General features: G+C 43.8%; 1 protein-coding gene across 1 annotated transcript in view; it reads right to left on the reverse strand.

Moving 5' to 3' along the window:
• Positions 1 to 22,828, reverse strand: part of itpr3 (inositol 1,4,5-trisphosphate receptor type 3) — a 196,339-nt gene that overhangs the window by 64,474 nt on the left and 109,037 nt on the right. The window contains exons 17-26 of the mRNA XM_033042496.1: positions 21,335 to 21,454; positions 17,508 to 17,690; positions 16,319 to 16,570; positions 14,053 to 14,197; positions 9,665 to 9,809; positions 7,685 to 7,875; positions 6,158 to 6,290; positions 5,755 to 5,812; positions 3,796 to 3,961; positions 1,684 to 1,833 (exon numbers count right to left, since the gene is read on the reverse strand). Coding sequence (XP_032898387.1) covers positions 1,684 to 1,833; positions 3,796 to 3,961; positions 5,755 to 5,812; positions 6,158 to 6,290; positions 7,685 to 7,875; positions 9,665 to 9,809; positions 14,053 to 14,197; positions 16,319 to 16,570; positions 17,508 to 17,690; positions 21,335 to 21,454 — 1,543 coding nt within the window. The remainder of the gene's footprint in view (positions 1 to 1,683; positions 1,834 to 3,795; positions 3,962 to 5,754; positions 5,813 to 6,157; positions 6,291 to 7,684; positions 7,876 to 9,664; positions 9,810 to 14,052; positions 14,198 to 16,318; positions 16,571 to 17,507; positions 17,691 to 21,334; positions 21,455 to 22,828) is intronic.

The raw sequence follows: 22,828 nt of genomic DNA on the forward strand, positions 1-22,828 counted from the left end.
AGAAAAATCAAATTGCCCCCCTTAAAAATCAAATTGCCCCCTTGTGGGGCGTACGCCCCACGTTGGGAACCACTGGTTTAGAGGGATATGGGCCAAATGCAGACAGGTTGGACTAGTGTAGATGGGCCATCTTAGTTGGCATGGGCAAATTGGGCCAAAGGGCCTGTTTCTATGCTGTGTGACTCTATGATTATACTAGAAAATAAGGTATGCACTTCCTGAATTTCCCATCTATTAGTTTTAGCCTCTACAATTCTAGAGATGTTCACGCATGAGTTATTGACCAAACCATAAACTCTGCTTCTCTCTCCACAGATACTGCCTGACCTGCTGAGTATTCCGAAGAAAGTCAACTAGAGTGCGGTCGTGAGCAACCATCTATTTTATTGGAGACTTTCGGACTATCTTTAATTGGACTTTACTGGAAATATCTTGCATTAAACGTTAATCCTATATCGATACGCCGTCGATTGTAACCATGCAGACTTTCATCTGACTGCATAACACGCAACAAACACAATTTCACTGTACCTTGATACACGTGACAATAAACTGCACTAATCTAAACTAAACTAGTTGAGGTTAGTGTTGTGTCGTGTTCATGTAGAATTATTGATCAAACTCATTAACTCTGTTTCCCTCTCCACAGATATGGTTTCTTCCGGTGCTCCGGTTTCCTCCTACACCCCAAAGATGTGCGAGTTTGTCGGTAAATTGACGGCACAGTGGCGCAGTGGTAGAGCTGCCGCCTCACAGCGCCAGAGACCTGGGTTTGTTCGTGGTGAGGGGCGTTGTCGGTGCAGAGTCTGCACATGCTCCCTGTGACCGAGTGGGTTTTCTCTGGGTGCTCCAGTTTCCTCCCACAGTGCGTGTTTGTAGGTTAATTGGCTTCTGTAAATTGTCCCTAGTGTGTAGGATAGAACCTGTGTATGGGTGATTGTAGATCAGCGTGGACCTGGTGGGCCGAAGGGCCTGTTTCCAAGCTGCATCTCGAATGCTCACAAAAGCACTCAGTGCACAGATGCTGCTAAGTTCGTTATCTGTGGGATCTAACATCATTCATATTATCATGAATCGTGAATTGTATCTCTTCTGGAATGTGCATGATTTTGGAGATTAGAAATACTGCATATCATAAAATAACATTGTTTAGAAGCTCTGTCTGCAACGTTAAGAATGCTTTCTTGACATTAACCTTTCCCAGGTTGAAGCCCAGGAAGATTATTTTGGATTCAATATTACCGCAGCAGCTTGCATTTTGATCATGTTTTTAACAAGATAAAGTATCTACAAAGGCCATTAAAATTTTGCCGCAGGGCCAAATGATAGCATGACAAAAGAGTTAAGAGTTCAAAGAAGCAAAAGAAGCATCAAGTCTACTCCGTCATTCAATCATGGCTAATCTATCCCTCCCTCCTAACCCCATTCTTGTGCCTTCTCCCCGTAACCCCTGACACACCCATGCTCAGCCGTAACTCAGCCAGTCAGACAGCATCTCTGGAGAAAAGGAATAGGTGACCCTTCTTCAGATTGAGAGTCAGAGAACAGGGAAATGAGAGACATGAAAAGGTACAAAGAAACAGATTAATGCAAGGTATGCAAAAGGACAAATCAAAGTCGCTGAGTTACTCCATCTTTTTGGTGCAACCCAGCATCTCTTCCCTCTATGAGGTGGGAGATTACCTCTGATTTTGGCTTCTTGCCCTCAGTTCCTACTCTGTTCTTCTTGATGACCCACAGCTCCGACTTTTCAACCATTGTGCGCAGACGATCCAAATCAGATTTGATGACTTTATAGTTCTCCACATCTTGAGGCGATATCAGAAGTTGGACCTAACAGTGAAGAAGAATGAAAAAATCACTTTCATTCCAATAAGTGAAATTTCGTTATAAAATGTTGCTTTCAAGCGGGGCAATAAGTGGATAGTTATATTAGAACGCATCAAATTACTTCTTCGGTGAAGTTATTGGATACTTTCATAGTCCATGTTTATTTTGACAAGTTGATCTCCACTGCAAAGGATTAAGTTTGCATCCATCCCTTGAAATCCAAAACAAAATGTATAAAACACTTTTCAAACAAACTTGTGTCCAGATCCTTGATCTAGGCTTGAGATTTGTTTGGTCACCAAAATACTTTTAACCATCAACATATGAAGGAATCCGACATGGTAAGAGGTGAAAGAGATTTGATTATAGATTTGAGGGTTAATTTAACTGATGAGAACTATCACTGGGAAACAGAAGTGGGAATAACTCCAAACAATTAAATTGGTATTGAGAAAAACAAATGCCAATGTAAATGGAAATTATCAGTAGATATCAAATCATATTAAAATATCGTCATATTCTTGTGCGTATGAGCTAAATTGGGTAAAGGAAAGGGCAAACACACACACATCCTCATTGTTTCAAGGATGCACTCTTCACCTTTTCACGGTGATTCACTTGCCCCATTAATTATCAAAATAGAATTATTTATTTTTATTTATAAATGATGAAACACTTGAGAACAGGTTCGATTCTGACTATGGGTGCTGTCTGTGTGGAATTTGTACGTTCTCCCTGTGACCGCGAGGATTTTTTCCGGGTTCTCCGGTTTCTTCCCACACCCCAAAGAGGTACAGGTTCATAGGATAATTGGCTTTAGTAAAATATGAAATTGTCCCTAGTGTGTAAGGTAGCTAGTGTATGGGGTGATCACTGGTCGACACGGACTATGTGGGTCGCCGGGCGTATTTCTGTGCTGTATCTCTCAACTAAACTAAACTAAAAGGCGTTGTAGATGCATCAGAATCAAAACCCCCCTTTCCCAACATTGCTTGTAAACTAATAAAGAACATATGAATGATATTTCCCATCATTACAACTGGATTATATTGATGTAAAATCATGATGGGGAAAAAGGGAAAAATACCCACATACATCGACAAACCTAACATAGCTCACACAATGGAATGGTGTGGCCTTGAGGGTTAAGGCATCTGACATCGCATTTGATGCAATGTCATCAGAAGATTGCAGGTTTGAGTCCTGTCATTGTTGTTTTGGGCAGCGCTGTGGTGCAGCTGCTGCCTCACAATGCCAGAGACCCTGATTTGATCCTGACCTCAGGTGCTGCCTGGGTGGAGTTTGCAGGTTCTCCCTGTGACCTTGTGGGTTTCCGCCGGGTGCTCCGGTTCCGCCCACATTCTAAAGATATGCCAGGTTGTAAGTTAATTTGCTTCTGTAAGATTGCCCCTCGTGTGGAGGGAGTCGATGAGAAAGTGGGGCACTCGGGTGGGGACGGGACAGCGCCAGAGAGCCGGGATCGATCCTGGCTGTGGATGAGGTGCAGGTCTGTGCCGAGAGTGTATTGGCATGTCTCTCTCCTCCAATCATCGCGCAGAATTATCATGTCCCGCCACCATTGCCTGCTGACCAACGTCTCTCTCGTCCAATCAGCGCCCTCGATCAGCAGTCCTACCCCCACTGTCTCGCGGAAAGAGGAGATTTCACCGGTTTTTAAAATCCGGATTACAAAAAATGGGGGGGGGGGGGGGGACTGTCCCCCACCTCTCAAAATAGGGGGGGGGGGGGCATGTCCCACCTGGCCCCCAAAAAAATTCTACCCCTGCTGCCATGACTTCAAACCAGTTTCATTCTACATTTGGAACCTGTTCTTCAATGGCACAAAATGACACAAAGTGCTGGAGTAACTCAGCGGGTCAGGCAACATCTCTGGAGAATATGGATAGGTGACATTTCGGGTCAAGACCCTTCTTCAGATGCAGATACTTCAGTGGCACTCCTCACCTGTTTAAAGGTGGCAAGCAGCTCCTGCCTTTGACTGAAATGTTTGAAGAGGAGCTGCAGTGAGCCGGAGACGAGTGGTGGGTAATCGTGCATGGTCAGGTGAATGAGCACTCGTAGTAACATGGTGCCCCCCTCGTCATCCACCTCCAGGGTACTGTTGCCCTTACTGCGGAAAAGACAATTAAGTGCATTCACGATCGGTAATATTATCCGTGGCTTTAGTACTCCCAACACCACACATGAACGACAAAACTAATGGAACTTGTGTTTTAACACAAACCACTTAAATCATTTTCAAGTTAATATCTGAGCGAAGATATCAAAATCAAAAAAAAAGATACAAAGTGCCACAAAGTCGCACATTCAACGTCGAACAGGCAACATATATGGAGAACACGGATAGATAAGGTACGGCACAGTGGCGCAGCAGCAGAGTGGCTGTCTCATAGCACCAGGGACCCAGGTTCGATCCAGTCTATGGGTGCTGAAGGTACAGAGTTTATACGTTCACCCTGGGCAGCATGGGCTTTCTCCAGGTGCTCTGGTGTCCTCCCACAATCCAAAGACGTACAGGTTTGTAGGTTAATTAGCTTCTGAATATTGTAAATTGTCCTTAGTATGTAGGATAGTGCTAGTGTACGGGGTGATTGCTGGTTAGCATGGACTTGGTGGGCCTAAGAGTCATTTCCATGCTGTATCTCGAAAGCCTAAAGTCTACAGACGTTTTGGGTCAGGACCCTACTTCAGACTGACTGTAGGGGGGAGAGAAATAAGTTGGAAAATGGGAAAATCAGGAATAAGCTTGGCAGGTAATAGGTTGACGTAGGTGAGAATTTCTTTTGATAGGAAGATGGTCGAAACAAAGAGCAGAGATAAGAAAGGAAGGTCTTAGAGAGTCAGATAGTGATACAGTGTGGAAGGTGTGATACAGGCTTGCAGATTGTAAATCCACTTTGGGTCCTTTTGTGTATTAACTGGCATCTGCAGTTCCTTGTTTCTACTAGGTTCTGGAGTAACTCAGCAGGTCAGGCAGCATCTCTAGAGTGCATGGATAAGCGATGTTTAGGGTTGGGACCTTTTTTCATCTGAAGAAGTGTCCCAATCCAAAATAGATGCTGCCTGAATCACTTCACTTTGTTTCATTCAAGATTCCAGCATCCGCAATTTCCTACGTCTCCAGAAACCCAAGTTCACATTCCACCATCACAGGCAATTGGTGACATGTTCTAAAAGGGTCTCGAAGCATCACCTATCCATGTTCACCAGATGCTGCGTGACCTTGTGAGTTATGGCACTGTGTCTTTTTCGGTAAAGCAACATCAGGTCCTTTCGTCTGCACGATGTTGATGTCCCAATGTTGGGCAAGTCCAGAACCAGGGGCCACAGTCTTAGAATGAAGGGGAGGCCATTTAAGATTGAGGTGAGAAAAAACGTTTTCACCCAGAAAGTTGTGAATTTGTCGAATTCCCTGCCACAGAGGGCAGTGGAGGCAAAATCACTGGATGGATTTAAGAGAGAGTTAGATAGAGCTCGAAGGGCTAATGGAATCAAGGGATATGGGGAAAAGGCAGGCACGGGTTATTGATTGGGGACGGTCAGCCATGATCACAATGAATGGCGGTGCTGGCTCGAAGGGCCTCCTCCTGCACCTATTTTCTATGTTTCTATGTTTCACATCAAAAACAAAATAATGTCTTAAAAAGGCACAGTCTCTGGATAGAAAAAAAAGGGAGAAGGTGCTGAAGTAACTCAGCAGGTCAGGCAGCATCTCTGGAGAACATGGATTGGTGATGTTTCGGGTCGGGACCCTTCTTCAGACTGGGGACTCCTGAGAAGCTGCCTGGCCCACTGAGTTGCTCCAGATACTGGATTCCCATGTATTAAGGGTGATTCATGGAATGAACTGCTATTTGACCATTTAATTAAATTGAATTGAAAAAACTCAACCAAAAAACTTACCCAAACACAAACATTAATTCTGCTTGGTCACCAATAAAATCCAGGTTTATTGTTGGGACTGAAAAGAGAAATGCAGATTTCAAGTAACAATCCTTGATAATTAATCGTTAATTTTTTTTTATTAAACCAATAATTTGCACAAACAATTGCCAAGAGCTATAGGCATAATTTTTGCACATCCATATTTTCCACTGACCCTTCAGAAGCCTGAAGATTCTCTTCTCCACTAACTATTTTTGCAGCACAGTGGCATAGTGGTAGAATTGCTGCTTTACAGCGCCCTGGGTTCGAGCCTGACTACGAGTGCTGTCTGTACGGAGTTTGTACATTCTGTACAAACAAATTGCTTTAATTCGAATTTCACACCTAATATTTCTGAAAGGCGAGTTAGAAATCTGCTTACCTGACGACTCCATGAATGGGTTGGCAGAACTTTCACTTGGGTTTTCTGGGTCAGGTTCATTGCCAGAAAATTTCTTTTTGAATTCGGACAGCAGGTATGAGATTCTGAAGTCCAACCTGACATTAAGAATGAACTGAAAAGTAGAGTAAATTAAATTAATTTACTTTAAAAATCTTCCAAATCTCAAATATTTTGAGCAGGTGGGACTAGTGTAGATGCGGCATTTTGGTCGTCATCAGCAAGTTAGGTTGAAGGGCATGTTTCTAAGATATATATATATAGATGTGGCTTGGAAACAGGCTCTTCAACCGAACTTGCCCTTGCCAACCAAGAGGCTGCATCTACTCTTGTCCCACCTGCTAACATTTGGCCCACATATATCTTTTTGTGGATATAATGCCACCGTAAATGTATATATCACCGTAAATGCATATATTTGCTGAATGCAAACTGGAGGAACAACATTCCATATTTCGCTTGGGCAGCTTACAGCACAGTGGGGTGAATATTGATTTCTCTAACTTCATGTAGCCTCGGCATTCCCTCTCTCTCTCTCTATCCTTCCCCCACCCAAATCACACTAGCTTCTCGTTTTCACCCAACAAACATTTAACAATGGCCTGTTTCCTTTATCATCTTTACTTTTTTTGCATATCTTCCATTCAAAGAAATCAATTTTCTTTATCTCTCTACATCATCGCCTATATCTCTCGTTTCCCCTATCTCTAAGCAGTCTGAAGAAGGGTCTCGACCTGAAACGTCACCCATTCCTTCTCTCCAGAGATGCTGCCTGTCCCGCTGAGCTACTCCAGCTTTTTGTGTCAATCTTATATATATATATATATATATATATATACCTCAAGATTTACAACAGTGTCATAGTATGAAACGAGCATGATGCTTCATGTGCCTAATATTGTGTGTAGTTCTGGTCGCCCCATTACAGAGGGAGAGGGTGCAGAAGAGATTTACCAGAATGCTGCCTGGATTAGAGAGTTTTAGCTATCAGGAGAGACTGGACAAGCTTGGATTGTTTTCTCTTGAACATTGATGGCTGAGGGGAGACCTGGTAGAAATATATAAAATTATAAGAGGCATGGATAGGGTAGACAGACAGAACCCTTTCCCCCTCCCAAGGTGGAAATGTTAAAGACCAGAGGCAATAGCTTTGTGGTCAGAGGGGCAAGTGTGGGGCAGCACAGTGTCACAGCTGGGAGAGCTGCTGTCTACAGCATCAAAGACCCTGGTTTGATCCTGACCTCGGGCACTGTCTGTGTGAGTTTATGAGTTCTCCCGCGTGGGTTTCCTCCGGTTTCCTTCGACATCCCAAAGAAGTTTGGGTTTGTAAGTTAATTGGCATCTGTAGAATTGCCCCTAACGTGTAGGGAGTGGAACTATTGCCAATGAGTGATCGATGGTCAGCGAGGACTTGATGGGCCAGAGAAGTTGGTTCATTGCCGTACCTCGAAACTAAAGTAGTCATAGAGGGAATAAAAATATCCATTTTGTGACAGCAATATTTCATACCTGTAAAATCTCCAAGATTTTCAGTTTTGTATCCATAACAGTGATGTTTTTACTGTCTGGAATATCCTTTGGCTTCACTGGCTGTTCGGGACTGGGAGGTGCAGCAGGTTGAAAGAGAGATTGTTTTCTGCTTAGGACCATGGTGGAGACAATGTGTCCAACGCCATGGATGGACTTCTTCATACTTTTTCCTGAAACAAATATAGGAAAAGAGGTAAGGATAGGTGGAAGCACACACGTTATTTATGTACAATGAACAGTGTCTTTCGCATGTAAAATCTGTAAATGTCTGGATCAGTTTAGGTTAGCTTAATTTAGTTTAGTTCAGAGATACAGCGTGGAAACAGGCCCTTCGGCCCACCGAGTCCGCGCTGACCAGCAATCACCCGTTCACTCCAGCAATCCCACTTTCCCATTCACAATTTACAGGCCAATTAACCTAAAAACCTGCACGTTTCTAGGATGTGGTAGGAAATGAATGATTAAATGGAAATAAGTTTATTGGCCAAGTATTCACATACAAGAAATTTGCCCTGGTGCTCCGCCCGCAAGTGACAACATGACATACAGTGACAACTGGATGCACCCGGAGAAACTGGAGCACCCGGAGAAAAAACACGTGGTCACAAAGAGAACATGCAAATTCCATCCTGACATCACCCGAGGCCATTTTTGAACCCAGGTCTCAGGCACTGTAAGACAACTACTCTACTGTCGCGACACCATGCCGCCCATTTTTCGGACACTATCAACTTAATTCTGTAGCATTTCATTCTCACAATTCAAATAAATAATTATTTTCTGAAAATTATAACCAAAAATAGTGAAAGTGTAAAGTTATCAATTATTTTGAAAGGAAGGTACAAAATAATCATGGTGTCCACTGAACACTATGTTTACATTTCTGTTGTGCTGCTGCAAGGTAAGAATGTAATTGTTCCGTTTCAGGACATATGACAATAAAACACTCTTGACTTGATCAATTATGGTAGCTCTGAAGCAACTTTTAACAGGGAAGGATTTGAAACACCTTTGAACTGATTATTAGTTAAATAATTGAGGAGTTTTCTCCTGTTATGTCAGCATTGTGTTCTCACACTCCTTTAGAATGAATTTAGTGCCATTACAGAATGAAATGTTACTTCAGTTTTCAACGGACTTGCTCAGATGGGGCACCATGGGAAGCATGGACGATTTGGACTGAATGGCCTGTTTCCGTGCTGTACGACCTATCTTTGTTGTTGTGTTGGTAGTTGCTTTACCATTGTCCATTGTTCTAGATCTTGATCAGTTAGGAAGATGGGCCAAGGATTGGCAAATGGAATTTAACTTGGACCAGTGTGAGGTCTTGCACTTTGGCCTGTCACACCAGGGCAGGACATGCACTGTAAAAGGTAGAGGCCTGGAGAGTGTAGCAGAACCGAGAGATCTGGGAGAGGCGCGAGTCAGGTGGACAGTCTCGTGAAGAAGGCCATTGGCATGCTTTCCTTTATCATGTTGGAGTTGCCGGCTTACAAGTGCCAGAGACCTGGGTTTGATCCCGACCAGGAGTCACGTCTGTATATAGTTTGTACATTCTCCCTGTGACTGCATGAGTTTTCCCTGGGTGCTCCGGTTTCTTCCTACACTCCAAAGACGTACGAGTCCGCAAGTTAATTGTCTTCTGTAAATTGTAAATTGTCCCTAGTGTGTAGGATAGTGCTGGTGTACGAGGATCATTGGTCGGCGCGGACCCTCGGTGGGCCGAAGGGTCTGTTTCTGCTCTGTATCTCTGAACTAAAACTAAACAAAACTAGTATGAGTCGGTGATCAATAGTCGGTGTGGGCTCAGTAGGCCTAAGGGCCTGTTTCCATGCAGTATTGCTAAAAAAATGAACTAAAAACTAAACATAAGGCTAGTAGTTTTTACTGCCAGTGGGAAAAGGAGTTGCATCGAACATAAACACGCAGCACACAAAACAATTAATTTGAAATGCGTACCAGTACTCTCTTCCTGGTACATCCCATCAGTAACACTGGGATCTTGAATACAATCGATAATACCAAGCAGTGTTCTGGTCAGCCTCAAGAGGTCATGGAAGCTATAGAAACCAAAATAAATCAGATGTCTGGCCAAGCTTACCACCTTGAATAGAATGCAAAACAGGAAGATCAGTGACACTTCATTATACAATGCAAGATACATTCATGCACAACATCAACACTTGTTTCCCCACCCAGTTGAGTAAATGAGAAGATACAAATGAACTGCAGATGTAAGTTTATACCAAAGATAGACACAAAATGCTGGTGTAACTCAGGGTATCAGGTAGCATCTTTGGAGAAAATGCATAGGTCACATTTCAGGTCTAGTTTTGTTTGGAGATACAGCATGGAAACAGTCCCTTCAGCCCATCGAGTCCATGCTGCCCAGCGATCAGCGATAACCCCGTACACCAGGACTGTCCTACACACTAGGGACAATTTACAATTTTTACCAAAGCCAATTAACCTACAAACCTGTACGTCTTTGGAGTGTGAGAGGAAACCGGAGTACCCGGAGAAAACCCATGCGGTCACAGGGAGAACGTACAAACTCCGTAGAGACAGGACTGAACCCGGGTCTCTCACTCTGTAAGACAGTAACTCTGCCGCTGCGACACTGGATCGGGAACCTCCTTCAAGCTTCTTCATACGAATAAATGATAAATTAATTCAGTCTACACAAAATATGATGATGGAATAACTGCAAGATTCCGGATAAAGGATTGCGTCTTCTCCCTGTGACCACGTGCATTTCTTCCGGGCGCTCTGGTTTCCTCTCACATCCCAAAGACCTTAGGATGTGTAGGTTTATTGGCCCCTGTAAAATTGCCCCCAGTGTGTAGGGAGTGGATATGAAAGTGGGATAACATAAAACAAGTGAATGGGAGATCGATGGTCAATAAGAACAAGGTGGGCCAAATGACCCGTTTTGCATACTGCATCTCTAAAACTAAAATGAATAATAACCAGTGTCCTAAGACAGACAGAGGAAGTTTGAAGATACCGTTGGTGCTGCACAAGATAGATTGCCTGCAATATTGCATGGTTTGCTTCAGCGTGCCAATGGTCAACTTGATCACATTTGATGTGTTAAGCATGATCTTCATTCATCGAATGCTGCTCATAGGTGAACAAGATGCACGGTAGAACTACAATTCATTCCATCAGCATGCATCATAGAATCATGACATGATTCACTGACTCTCGCTACACTGAGAAAGGAAAGATTTAAACCTGAGGGGCAACTTTTTTTTGCACAAAGGGTGGTAGGTGTATGGAATGAGCTGCTGGGGGAGGTAGTTGAGGCAGGCACTATCATCTTTTAGAAATATTTTGATGGGTACATAGATTGGATAGGTTATTGGTCAAATGCAGGCAGGTGGGACTAGTGTAGATGGGGCATGTTGTTCGGCGTGGGCTAATTGGGCTGAAGGGCCTGTTTTCATTCTGTATGACTAATATCGGACACATGTGTGCCTGCATGTACTAGGTGTTATTTAACAGTTCAAATCGTCCATTAGATAACAAAATAAAATGTTCAACATGTCTAAACCTTACTCCCTTCTAAGCTGGCATATCTTTATCATTAGTTCAGCACATTTCTGTAACTCATATGATCACTAATGTCAATTAAATAAATGCTTCAAGCCAAATCAACATTGTTTTTCATGAAGCCATTGGAATGCTTAAAAGTAGTTCACAGTTTTATTTGAAACAACCCAAATTAAAGTGTACACATTGGGTTTTAAGTATTAGTTTAGCTGACTTCATTATTGTCACATGTACAGAGGTACAGTATAAACCTTTTGTGTGCATGGTATCCAGTCAAAGAAAAGACTATACATGATTACAATCAAGCTGTCCACAGAGCAGGGATAAAGATACAACGCTTAGTGCAAAAATATAACATTAATGTCCGATAAAGTCTGATTAAAGATAATTCAAAGGTCTCCAATGAGGTTGTGGGATGGGAGGTCAGGATGCACTCTAGTTGTTGATAGAATGGTACAGTTGCCTAATAACAACTGGGAAGAAACTGGCCCTGAATCTGGAGGTGTGTGTTTTCCAACTTCTCGACCTCTTGCCTGATGTGAGACGGGTGAAGAGGGAGTGACCGGAGTGAGACTGGTCCTTCATTCTGCTGGTGGCCCTGCCGAGGCAGCGTGAAGTGTAGATGGAGTCAATGAGTGGGAGGCAGGTTAGTGTGATGGACAGCTTGTATTGACAAGGCTTTCATTCTTTCGAGTATAGAAGATTGAGGGGTGATTTAATTGAGGTGTTGAAGATGATTACAGGAATGACAGGGTGGGTCAGGGGAAACTATTTACTCTGGGGAGGAAACCAGAATGAAATGGCACAATCTTAAAATCAGAGTCAGGTCACACAAAAATAATGTCTTGAAAGAATTCTTCAGACAGAGGCATAGAGAAGTTTGGAACTCCTGCACACATAAAGCTGTCAAGACTCGGACAATTAAACATTTCATAAGTAGGATTAATGGACTCCCGCTGGGCTCTTTTCTCAGGCATTAAGACTGTAAATGTGTAAAATTAATAACTTTATGATTGCGTTAGGCATCCAACTGGAATGCATTTCTATTTTCCATGCTAACTCCCCAACAATTACTAGCTCGGGTCACAGTGTCTAATGCGAAGGCCAGCAGCAAATAATGGAACCAGAGAAAAAGAAAACACTGTGAAAAGGTTGTAGAGGAGCTTCCTGGCCTATCACTTGCCAAAATGCAGGAGTAACTCAGTGGGACAGGCAGCATCTCAGGAGAGGAGGAATGAGTGACATTTCGGGACAAGACCCTTCTCCTGACCCTCCTCTCTTCCCGCTTTCCCTCCCTCCTCCCCACCAGAATCAGCGTGAAGAAGGGTCCTGACCCGGAACATCACATGTCCATGTTCTCTAGAGCTGCTGCCGGGACCGCTGAGTTACGCCAGCACATTGTGTCTTTTTTTTTAAAGAAAGAGATATATGGGGCAAGTTTTGTTTTAAACAGAGCATGGTGGGTGCCTCAAACACACTGCCAGGGGTGGTGGTGGAGACAGATACAGCAGTGGCATTTAAGAGTTTTGTACATCGCCACATAGATATGCAGGGAATGGAGGGAAATGGATCACATGCAGGCAGCTGAGATGATCTTATCCTGGCATCATAGATAGTCAAAAAGTGCTGGAATAACTCAGGGGGTCAGGCAGCATCTCTGGAGAACATGGACAGGTGACATTTCTGTCAGGACTGAAGAAGGGTCCCGACCCGAAACGTCACCTTTCCATGTTCGGCAGAGATGCTGGCGGGACCCACTGAGTTACGCTACATTTTGTGTGCATCTTTGGTATAAACCAGCATCTGCAGTTCATTTTTAATACATTTTTATTCTGACATCATGTTCAGCACAGATATTGTGGGCCTAAACGGACTGTCCCACTTATGCAATTTTTTTCGGCGACTTGCCAGCACCCGTCACAGACGCAGCAGGTCTCCGAAATTCTTTAACATGGCGACCAGAAAAAGGTACGATTCTTTGGGCGACTACTCACGACCATACAGCCGTCACCCCGCGATATGTTGCTGTACTATGTTAGGGTCTGTTGCTGTACTATGATGTGCTCTTCTTTGTTCAATATGATTTAGAACAAAATGTAAATTCCAGAGCAGACTGAGGAAGCCATGCACAGCACAATAACTGGCCTTGTCCTGGCATTCTTAGCAAAGGATATTTTTTATATGTAACTAGTAATTGAAGAGTTGAGAATCAGCTTAAAGAATATTGATTTTAGACACTGTCGCTGAGATAGGAAGCCTCTGCGATGGAAAAATCAATGAAAAATAACAGCCTTCAGTGTAAATAAAGTGGGGCTAAAGGTAGCACGTTCATGTTCTAGGAGCAGAATTAGGCAGTTTGGCTCATTAAGTCTACTCCGCCGTTCAATCACGGCCGATCCATCCTTCTCTCCATAACCCCTGACACCCAGACTAATAAAGAATCTGTCAATCTCCACCTTAAAAATACCCAATAACGGCCTCCACAGCCATCTGTGGCAATGAATTCCACAGATTCACCACCCTCTGACTAAAGAAACACCTCCTCATCTTTCTAACTGTAGGTCCTTTTACTCTAAGGCAATGGCATCTGGTCCTCGAATCTCCCATTAGTGGAAACATCCTCTCCACATTTAGTCGATCCAGGCCTTGCACTATTCGGTAGGTTTCAATGAGGTCCCCTCTCATCCATCTAGACTCCAGCGAGTACAGTATCAATACACCTTCAGGATTATTCACACTGAGTGGGAGTCATAACTAATCACAAGGAGGAGAACATAAAAATTAATAATTACCTCATATGTGAGCTTATTTTTCTCTTCATCAGAAAATGGAAGTGCATCGTTCACCACAGTATTGAGGTAGTCTTCCATAAACTCCATCGTTGCCGCAAATTTGTTCTTCATGTCCGCCCTTGAGTCATTCAGATTTGAGTCATAACTGCAGCGGAAAATTAATTATTTATCAACTTATCAACTCTCACCAGCACCAATTCTTATTTATTGACCTGGTCAGATTTGTTTTCTGGAGTGTGTTTTGTCGGAGTTTAATCAGGCTGGGATTGATTGATTGATTGTAAGATACAGCCTGGAAACAGGCCCTTCGGCCCACCGAATGGAACGAAAGGGGGGCTCGTCGGTGGGGGGCCTGCTACTACAGTCAGGACTGTTCGGTATTTTTGTAACTTGGTCGGCGCCAAAGCGTGGTGACACTTGTGTAATGCCTAGGTTGTATGCAAAACGAAGCACTTCACTGTATCTAGGTCCATGTGACAGTAAATATCATTCATTCACTGAATCCATGCTGACCATCGATCTCCCGTTCACACAAGTTATATGTTATCCCACTCTCTCATCCACTCCCGACACACTAGGGGCAATTTACTGAGACCAATTAACCTACAAATCCGTACGCCTTTGGGATGTGGGAGGAAATCGGAGCACCCAGAGGAACCCCGCAGTCACAAAGAGAATGTGCAAACTCCACAGAGACAGCGGCCAAGGTTTGAACATGTTCTCTGGCGCTGTGAGGTAGCATCTTTACCAGCTGTGCCACCCCACTTGGAATGGTTATGTTGACATCTGACAGGAAAGGCATCTTAAAAGAAAGGAGATAACTCTCTGAAATTTCATGGGAAAGGAAAGATTTATTAATGCACCCTGCCGTTATTGAGTCGACCACAAGTTGGCAACTCAAGCAACTTCATGGGCTAAATATACCTCTTCCTAATGTATTAGATACAGTGTGCTCCACTATTTGCCCTGTTGAAATGATATCTTGGCCTTGCATTTTGGTTGATCAATAAAGGTATCACTGAATTGAAGTGAAAATAATTGGAAGCATATACCCTTTTAGCTCAGGGGATCATTGGGGGGGGGGGGGGAGGGGGGGGGGGGAGGGGGGGGGGACAGTGGCCCAGAGGTAGGGCTGCTGCCTCACAGAGCCAGAGACCAGGGTTCGATCCTGACAACGGGTGCTGTCTGTACAGAGTTTGGTACATTCTCCCTGAGACTGCGTGGGTTTTCTCCGGGTGCTTCGGTTTCCTCCCAAACTCCAATGACGTGCAGGTTTGTAGGTTAATTGGCTTCGGTAAAAACTGTGTTTAATGTTTGGGTATGCTAAACCGGGATTAACACAGAAGTAGCCTACAGGTGATTGATGGATCAGTGTGGAGTCAGTGGGCGCACAGGCCTGCTTCAAGATTCAAGAATGTTTTATTGTCATATGTCCTGAAACGGGACAGTTAAATTCTTACTTTCAGCAGCACAACACACCTGTAAATGTAGTATTCTGTAAACACCATAATAAACAACAAAAAATACATAAAATATTTGTAAAAAGGGATAAGGATCAAATTCAGGAAGAAGGAATAAAAGTAGGCATCGTATTCAGCCCAGACATTGTGGGCCAAAGGACCTGTTCCTGTACTGTACTATAGGTCCTATGTCACCCATGCATTTCCTCAACAGATGCTGCCTGACCTGTTGAGTTCTGCCAGCACTTTGCATCTTGCTCCACTATCTGCAGTCCCTTGCGTCTCCATTTCTCAGCCCATGAGAATCTATTTAGATGGCTGAGTTATAATCGGCTGCTGGGCATACACGAGGCATATTCCTGGTTGCTCTAAAATTTATGTCCAGGTCCACCACTGATTGTCTGGCAACTGGTGGTCCAGCCCCTCCCCCCCCTTTAATCCAGACAAAATCTCCCCCCCCCCCAGAAATCCCCCCTAAAATGAGGTGCCTACAGGTGAGGTGCCAGATGAGATGGCTGATCTCAACCTCATCGGGACTTCTGTGCCGATCGGCCGGTCAAATTTGCCACTTGCAGCCAGGGTTCTGGAACTGCGCCCCAGCCTGAGGCAGCTAAACCCTTCCCCTAGCCGACTTCCACGGGTGACTTTGCGGGCCGTTATCTCCGCCCCCCCAAGGCCGTGACCTCTGTTGGTCCGGCAAAACGGATAATCCGGAAAGGCTCTGGAACCAAGGGTGCCGGGAAATCGGTGGTGGACCTGTACTTCCAAAAAATTAAATCTGCTGAGATGAGGAACAATAGTCTTACTCTTTGATGGTGATTGATGTTGGTATTTCGGTCCACAGACGAGCAAATTTTACTGACGTCACCAGTTCCTGGGGGTCCCTGATGACATGCACGTGTAACATCAGATTGCAGAAGGAAGCGCGGATATCGAAGGGCAGAGTCTCATCTGCCATGCACAGAAATATCAGTTCCACGCTCAGCTGTTTGGAAATCTCACCGATTGCCAAATACTGCCGATCCAGACAAATCATTGCAAAAAGCTTCAGCTGGTACCTGAAACATAACGGTTGGGACGGGTTAAAGACTTGCATTAGGAACCTGCTCTATCATCATTCAGCATCAGCCTCTTCAACTGCAAGGTATGTGTTGTTGCAGAACAGCAGGCCAGTCGGCCCCTCAAATCCATGCTGACTCCCAGCCAGACAACCCACCCATCCCTATCCACTCAGGAATAGCCTTTTCCAGGCTGTTTTGTTCAGTGTAATACAATGCCGATGGCTCGACAAAGGTCAGAAATGAAAAGACAAAAAATGTGAGTAAAGGGCCTGTCCCACTTACGCAATTTTTTTTCGGCGACTTGCCGGCACCCGTCACGGTCACAGCAGGTCACTGAAACATTTCAAAAATATTGAAAATCCAGCGGCGACCAGAAAAAGGTACAACTCTTTGTCGCGGGGAGACGCCTGTGTGGTCATGAGTAGTCGCCCAAAGAGTCATACCTTTTTCTGCTCGCCACTGGATTTTCAATATTCAGCATGGTGGCCTGCTGCAACTATGATGGGTACCAGCAAGTCGACGAAAACAATTGCGTAAGTGGGACACGCCCTTTAAGGAGATAAAGATAGAAGAGGTGTAAAATGTGAAGCCAGAGGAAGGAATATGGATGGATGGGGAGGGGAAGGAGGGGAGCATGAAATGGGTACAGACCCAAATCCAGGTGGGGGCACAGGAAAGAGAGAGGAGGGGAGTGGGAGAGAAGGGGTGGGGTTGGGGTTGTATTTAGGTTAGTTACCTAAAATTGGAGAATTCAATTCTCATGCCATTAGGAATATAGGCGGAAGGAAATGTCGGGGGGAGCGGAAAGAAAGAAATGGATTGTGCATCCAGTACTAATTACTCAACTGCTTCTCATTAAGAAGCACTGTTACAGAACATAATCACAAAGCATTGATTTGTGCCAGTTGTTAACTTCCCTTATATTGCGAATTACCTGTAATACGTCAGGATATTTTGATCATGGACGTTACCCGCTCTTGCTTCCTGAGCAAGTTGCCTGATGCCCTTCTCCTGAACTTCATTCATCTTGTCTGTCCAGATGAGCCAAACTTCATCTTCAAAGTACTCCAGACTCATGTAATCCGGAGACTGCGACATCTCCTTCACTGGCCTCAAGCTGAAAATAAAGAAGGAAATGAGAATTCAACTTCTCTGCTTCTTTCAGGATTCTATTAAAAATAAAACAAGTCAGTGAGAATCCTTCCTCTCGGGGTGGAAGCAAGAGAACCAGGTTACACAACAGTTAATGGGCAGATCTAAATCACAATACTAAAAGTTTTAAAAAAATATAGGAAACACTCAGCAGGTCAGGCAGCATCTGTGTAAAGAAAAACAAGATTGAAATTTCAAATCAGCAGATTAATGAGTGTTCTTTGAGGAACAAGTATTGGCAAGGGTTTGCATACTAAACAGTGACTTGAAATATCTTCTGTCCATTTGAGATGATGGTTGAGTGTTTAATGTTTTAGGGTCATTTAGTTATGCAGCACAGAAACAGGCCCTTCAGCCCAATTCATCCATGCCGACCAAGATGCCCTAATTAAGCTAGTTCCATCTTGCATAGGGGCCAAGGAAAGGGCGTTCACGTCGCGGCCCTGTTTCAACCAATCTTTGTACCACCACGCACAAGAAGCACAGGAAGCGCAAGACAGACACCATTGTGCAGATGCCGAGAAGTGTGTTCAGCTCTGGCTGAACAACTTCTAATCTTGTGTGTGGACTCGATAAGAAGAAGAAGATCTTGCATAGAAATAGAAGAGTTTACCCACATGGACAACATCACAACTGATTCATTTTAGGTGAGATACAATACATTCTGTAGCTCATGAAAGGATGTGAAGTATTAGAAAACTATTGTCCACTGGCTCAGCTTATTTTGGAGTAGTGTGTGCAGCTCAGGTCGCCCCTTTTACAGGGAGGATGTGGAGGCTTTGGAGAGGGTGCAGTACTGGTTTAGTAGAATGCTACCTAGATTAGAAAGCATTAGCTACAAGGAGAGGTGGGATTGGATTGTTTTCTGTGGAACGCAGAAATTGGAGTGGAGGGCTGATAGAAGAATATTAAAATTAGAAAAGGCATAGATAGGGAAGACAGATAGAACCTTTTTTTGAGGGCAGAAATGTCAAAGATTAGAGGGCATAGCTTTGAGACGAGAGGGGTAAAGTTCAGAGAGATGTGCAGTGCAGCTCTTGTTACATAGAGAGTGGCACGTGTCAGGCACACACTTCCAGGGGTGGTAGTGGAGGCAGATTAATTAGTATCATTTGATAGGCTTTTGGACGGGTGCATAGATATGCAGGGGGATGGAGTGTAACTTGACATTATGTTTGGCACGGACATTGTGGACCAGTGGGCTGTTGCTGTGCTGTACTGTTGCATGGATATTTGTGCTGTTTCTAAGTGTTGCTTCAACTTATTGGCAAAGACGGCACAGCGGTAGAGTTGCAGCCTCATAGCCCCAGAGACCCAGGTTCGATCCTGACTACGGGTGTTGTCTGTACGGAGTTTGTATGCTCTCCCTGTAACTGCGTGGGTTGTCTCCGGGTGCTCCGCTTTCCTCCCACATCCCAAAGTAGGTCAATTGACTTTGTTAAGAATTGTAAATTGTTCCTAGTGTGTACGGGGTGATCACTGGTCGGCATGGACTCGATGGGCCGAGGGGCCTATTTCCACACTGTATCTCTGAACTAAACTTATTGCTGTGTTGAAGAATGTTTTAATCAAAGTGTGGGACCCAGCTGTATTGTCCACTGAGTGACATGTCACCAGCAATATGAAGTTCTATTTGGGATATTTTGAAAAGCCTTTCTATATTAATGTAGATTTAGGCTCAAACTAGGGTGGAACAAGTCTGAAATAACACACTGTAATGGGACATTTTCCAATGCTGTTATGAGTTACCAAACCATGAACAACAAGCCTAATTGGCTTATTGATCAGTCACAATCAAACTGAAGTGTGGAACGTGCTTGAGAAGCAAAGCAGCGCACTTCTATTGCTGGTTTCCAAATAAAGCCTCACTTCACTTCTTGTTACTTCGAACGGCATTTCTAAACTCTGAGCGGGCTATTGGTATTGGCCAGTATTCTTTTCATTAGCCAAAATTGACGTTCTGTATAGAACCACTCGTGAAATAATATAAAGCACTGGATTAAAGAACGTATCTCCACATCATTGTCTCAAATAACTATGGACATTGCCAATGAAGGGTAGGACAGGGTAACTGCAGTGCCAAAAGCTTGCTGCAAATGCCACGAAAACTCAGTCATAACAAATAATTAAGAATTGAAGGGGTGTTGATTTCATGCATATTATCCATGGAATAATGATTTCTGCTCCAAACACGAGTTGTGTGCAACTTGTGAATCATAAGAACATAATTCCATCTCTACTTGTGTTGCATTTGTTGATAAAAAAGCTTAAAACTAGAATCCGTATCCATCAATGAACATCCCACATATTCTGTCTGAAAAAGGGTCCTGAACCAAAACATCGTCTGTCCTTTACCTCCATAGATGCTGCCTGACCTGCTGACTCCCTCCAGCATTGTGTGTCCTTTTATGTATTAACCTGTAAGAAGGGTCCCAACCCAAAACGTCACCTATTATTTTTCTCCAGAAATGCTGCCCGACCTTCTCACTTACTCCAGCACTTTGCGTCTATCTGGTCTGTTCACGTACCAACTCAGTCACCAGGTAATCTTTAGAGATACAGCGTGGAAACAGGCCCTTCGGCCCACTGACCAGCGATCAACCTATACACTAGCACTATCCTACACACTCAGGATAATTTACAATTTACAGAAGCCAATTAACCTACAAACCTGCACATCTTTGGAATGTGAAAGGAAACCGGAGCACCTGGAGAAAACCCACGTGGTCACAGAGAGAACGTACAAACTCTGTACAGACAGCACCCGTAGTCAGGATCGAACCTGTGTCTCTGGCGCTGTAAGGCAGCAACTCTACCGCAGCGCCATTGTGCTGCCCCCAACTCAGTCAGCATGGACAAATTGAGTCAAGGTGTCTGTTTCTGTCCTGTATTCAGCACAATGAATCAATAAATCTATGGCCTTAACATTTACTGTGCAAATCCTGACCTGGTTTAACTTCATTAAATGCAATGCCTTGCCCTTATCCAAGTTAAACTGCATTTGCCATTCCTTTGCCCACTTTGCCAGTTGATCCAGATCCTGTTGCAAATTCAGACAACCTTCTCCATCATCCACAACATCATCAAGCGAGTTTGAGTTTAGTTTAGTTTATTGTCACGTGTACCGAGGTCCAGTGAAAAGCTTTTGTTGCACACTAATCAGTCAGCGGAAAGACAACACATGATTGCAGTCGAGCCATCCACAGTGCACAGATACATGTTAAAGGGAATAACTTGAATAAAGGTTAATGCACGATAAAGGCATAAAGCTTTGGTGTCTGTTATATTGTTACAATTGAAACTGAGTTGTAACATGCAAATTCATTGCATGACGTAGAAACATCATGTGATCTCTGATAGTGCAAACAGTTGCAGAATGAGAAGCCTGTACAACATTGTACTAGTAACAGAGAACTACGACACAAAGTACTGTCTCCGTTCTTTATCTTGAAGATAGAACTCAGAGCAACACAAAACAGTTCCGTGTCAGCTGCAAATTATGTAAAATACATGTAAAATTATGTAAAATAGAAAAGTGATGAATAATTAACATCACACATTCACCATAAACCATTATTTTGAGGAGTGAGGCAAGAAGCTGTAACTCACGCAGTTTTGATCAGAATGTCTTCATTCTTCGGATCCAGTACACATTTGCAGATTAGTTCCTGGGTCACTGGAATGGCCACATGATTTGACACGCAGAGATCGGACAAATAATCTAAAAATCTGTTGGAAAAGGACAAATAGAGAAAGCCGCTTGGTTTAAAAAAGATCCATTTCACTTGCTCCTTAACTTTCTTGCTCTTCTTAGACGTTAGACTTGGGAGTAGAAATACAGCGCGGAAAAAGGCCCTTCGGCCCATCGAGTCCGCGCTGACCAATGATCACCCCGGACACTACCACTGCCCTGCACACTAGGGACAAATTACAATTTTACTGAAGCCATTTAACCTATAAACCTGTATCTCTTTGGGGTGTGGGAGGAAACTAGAACACCCGGAGAAAACCCACACGGTCAAAGGGGGAATGTACAAACTCCGTACAGACAACACCCATAGTCAGGATTGAACCCGGGTCTCTGGAGCTGTGAAGCAGCAACTCCACAGCTGTGCCACTGTACCCCCTTCTTACTTTAACCCACAAAGCCTTTATTTTAAAAAGGATTCATTAGTACGCAAATGTAGTTTAATGTAACCATAAAGTTTATTCCAGTATCACATAATGCAACTCATTCACCAATATCCCTTAGAAAATTACATCTACAACCTACCCTGGTCTGGCCACCATGTGCCTGCTCTTCCATACCAATATGAGTGACTATAAGCATACATTGAGAACTTTCTAAGTTGAGTTTGGAGATGGAAAATGGATTTTCAGCATTCAGAATCCACACCGAACATCGATCACTCATTTACATTAGTTCCATATTATCCCACTTTCTCATCCACTCTACACACTTGGGGCAATTTACAGAGGGCCAATTAACCCAAATACCCCCGCGTCTTTAGGATGTGGGAGGCAGCCAGTGCACCTGGAGTAAATCCACTCAGGAGAATGTGCAAACTCCACACAGACAGCACCTAAGGTCAGGATTGGACCATCAAATGAGTCACGGATGTCAAATTATCTTCCCTGGAGAACATTATATCGATTGTTCATGTTAGATTCCAGAAACTGAAAATTATGATAAGGATCTTATCATAGAAACCCAGAGAAATAAATAGAAATGAAGGTGGTTTGCATATCTGTTGGTTAATTCACATACCTGGACTTCAAGTTAAATATTCAGCCCATCTAATAAAGCAACAGGTTCATTTAATTATAGAAACAAAGAACTATGGATGCTGGTTTATACCAAAGATAGACGCAAGGTGCTGGAGAAATTCAGCGGGTCAGGCAGCTTCTCCAGAGAAAAAGGACGGGTGACGTTTCCTATCGGGACCCTTCTTCAAACTGAAAGTAGGGGATCGGGAGGAGGGTTGGAGGTTGAAGAACTGCAGGCAAGAAAAAACAAGGACTTACCAGGCCCGGCACCTAATGACCTCAGGCAGGGAGGTGCCCTGGTGAACCCATTGTTAGTTAGGGAAGGTGTGGTCTCAA

Source organism: Amblyraja radiata, chromosome 24, assembly GCF_010909765.2.
Source record: "Amblyraja radiata isolate CabotCenter1 chromosome 24, sAmbRad1.1.pri, whole genome shotgun sequence".
Taxonomy (NCBI): Eukaryota; Metazoa; Chordata; class Chondrichthyes; order Rajiformes; family Rajidae; genus Amblyraja; species Amblyraja radiata.